The following is a 2,264-nucleotide window of genomic DNA, read 5'->3' on the forward strand; positions in this document are numbered from 1 at the left end:
AAAGGCTGTAGGTCAAATGCGTTAGCAGAAAGCACTTCTGTTTATGTCTAAGACCAAATTTTTGTACATTACGAAGCTTATAGTGTATTTAGAAAAGCTGAGAAAGGGTCTGTGGAGGGGAGGAGGCATTTTTCCTTTCCCATAATCTGCTGGCAAAAATATATGATCTGATCAGGCTACTTTTCTTGTTCTCAGCATTAGCCGCCTTCTAACATTTTCTGTCCTTGGAGAAATGCATGACAGGGCAGCTTAGTTAAAGAGGTTACTTTCTGCTCACGCCTCTGTAGCAGTCCACACCAATGTCTTGATTTATGCTCTTTAACAGATAAAAGTCAGTCTCACTGATGAAGCTCATCTATATTACCATACTACACTGGAATACATTCGGTTTTTAGACTTTATTATTTCAGTCACAATTAAGACTATCTGAAGCCTTTTCATAAAAAGGTGCCATAACAAAAGCTGTACGTTAGCAACTCGATCAATGGATGCATTCATTCTGCATCAAAAATACCGTGAGAAGGACAGATCTCCTGGGGAGGCAAATCTGTATCAATATTTCAGTCTCTTGAATACAGAAATTTGATACGATAAAATGCAACACCCGAGCTTCCCCTCCTTTCAATTAACTGAGAAACAAAAATTGTCCTTAGAAGGGAAGAAATGCATTCTTATTTTTTAGTTTTTCGGGTTTTCCCCCCTTTCATAGCATCATAATGTTCTCTTCATGGGTGGAAAACTTAATCTTCAAGTTCAAGCCTAGTTTCTTCATACAGTTCGGGATGAGATGACTTGGAATACCGGGAATATTTCAGATGTAGAAAATCACCCAATTCATCCAGAGCATTCAAAACCTGTAAGACCATTATACTGTGTCAATTCTCTTGGAAAAGAAATGAAGTTCTAGTAACCTCTACTTTACAGCAGAATAAGATGATCATAAAAACATCAATTAAAGAAAGTTGAAAGGGCAAACGGGCAAATCTTGCTTTCATTCTCCTGTAGTGAACATCAATGCAGTCGTAGATGTACAATAGCATCTACGAGAACAGAATTTACTCCTTCAGTAGGTTATGGTCTTTTAGGAAGTACATTAATTGAGTACAGATGAAAAAAAATCACCTTTTTCTAAAAGCATAAGGAGATAATAATCCAGATAAAAAGTTATCTTTGCTTTTGCAAAAGGGATGTTTAAGGCAATACTTCAGTGTTTCCTTATAGATCCCAAAGACTGGAGTTGCCACTGCATTTTCATAGATGGGACTCAGCCAACTGTGCTGATCAGAGTCATCATAAATAGCCTGACTAGTTCAAGATATTTTTAGTGCATTCCATTATCTTCTTGTATTAATATCACAGGCATAATTAATAATGCATTAATATTGTAATGCGATTTGCTGAGCTGTGTCCCCAACTCTCAGTAGATTCAGAAAGCAGCCAGGGAACTCTATACCATAGAGAAGCTGCTCAGTGTTTTGCAGCATCTGATCCACATTCAAGAGCAGCCAACCTTTTGGCATCAAAGAAGAAAGCAGCAATTTTGATTTTGAGCCTGTTTCTGTTAAGCCACTAAAATGAGCTCAAGAACAGAAAGGAGTAATTTAGTAATGGTTTATGCAGAGAGATAGCTTCAAGGTCATTAAGGAAGTTATTCTTGGGAGCTTGCCCTTTCACGGATCTTTCCTCTTTTTAGTTCCAGGCTGAGATTCAAAACAAATTTTGCCAAAGGGAAAAGTTTCCATTGTGCTTGTTACCTGTTGTTACCCCATTTTTAGGCATATTCACAAAGTGTTTGTCCTAAAAACTTTCCATCTGCAAGTAATTAAACTCAGGGCATTTCCATTCCCCCATACTGTAAGGACATTTAAAGAATGCCACAAATACTACGGCAATGATCCCACTTCCAAAGGCAGAAATACAGCACGTTCAAGAACCATGGCTGGGGAGCGTTTCAGACCTTCACTGGTACCAGGAAGCAGCAATGTGCAGGTAGCAGGAAGTGCGCGTGCAATGATGGCCCAAAAATGTAATGGGCTTGACATTTGGGGGTAGGGAGAGGAAGAAAATCAAAGCAGCAACCTCAAGAAATTAATCTTCAGATCAACTTCATCGCCTATTACTAGTTACATAAGCCAAAATCTACACAGTCAAACAGCAAAAGCTGACAATGACCAACACGAGGTAGCTACGCCTTGCTCTATGCAATATTATCTTTATGGTATTATTCCTTGTTAAATAACTACTGCACCGTTAAGAGCAGCAGG

General features: G+C 38.6%; 1 protein-coding gene across 1 annotated transcript in view; it reads right to left on the reverse strand.

Moving 5' to 3' along the window:
- Nucleotides 1-396: 396 nt before the first annotated feature.
- SPTLC3 (serine palmitoyltransferase, long chain base subunit 3) overlaps nucleotides 397-2,264 on the reverse strand; it is an 87,369-nt gene continuing 85,501 nt past the window's right edge. The window contains exon 13 of the mRNA XM_009319561.1: nucleotides 397-854. Coding sequence (XP_009317836.1) covers nucleotides 741-854 — 114 coding nt within the window. The 3' untranslated portion in view covers nucleotides 397-740. The remainder of the gene's footprint in view (nucleotides 855-2,264) is intronic.

The sequence above is a fragment of the Pygoscelis adeliae genome, unplaced genomic scaffold (genome assembly GCF_000699105.1).
Source record: "Pygoscelis adeliae isolate BGI_AS28 unplaced genomic scaffold, ASM69910v1 Scaffold122, whole genome shotgun sequence".
NCBI classification, from domain to species: domain Eukaryota; kingdom Metazoa; phylum Chordata; class Aves; order Sphenisciformes; family Spheniscidae; genus Pygoscelis; species Pygoscelis adeliae.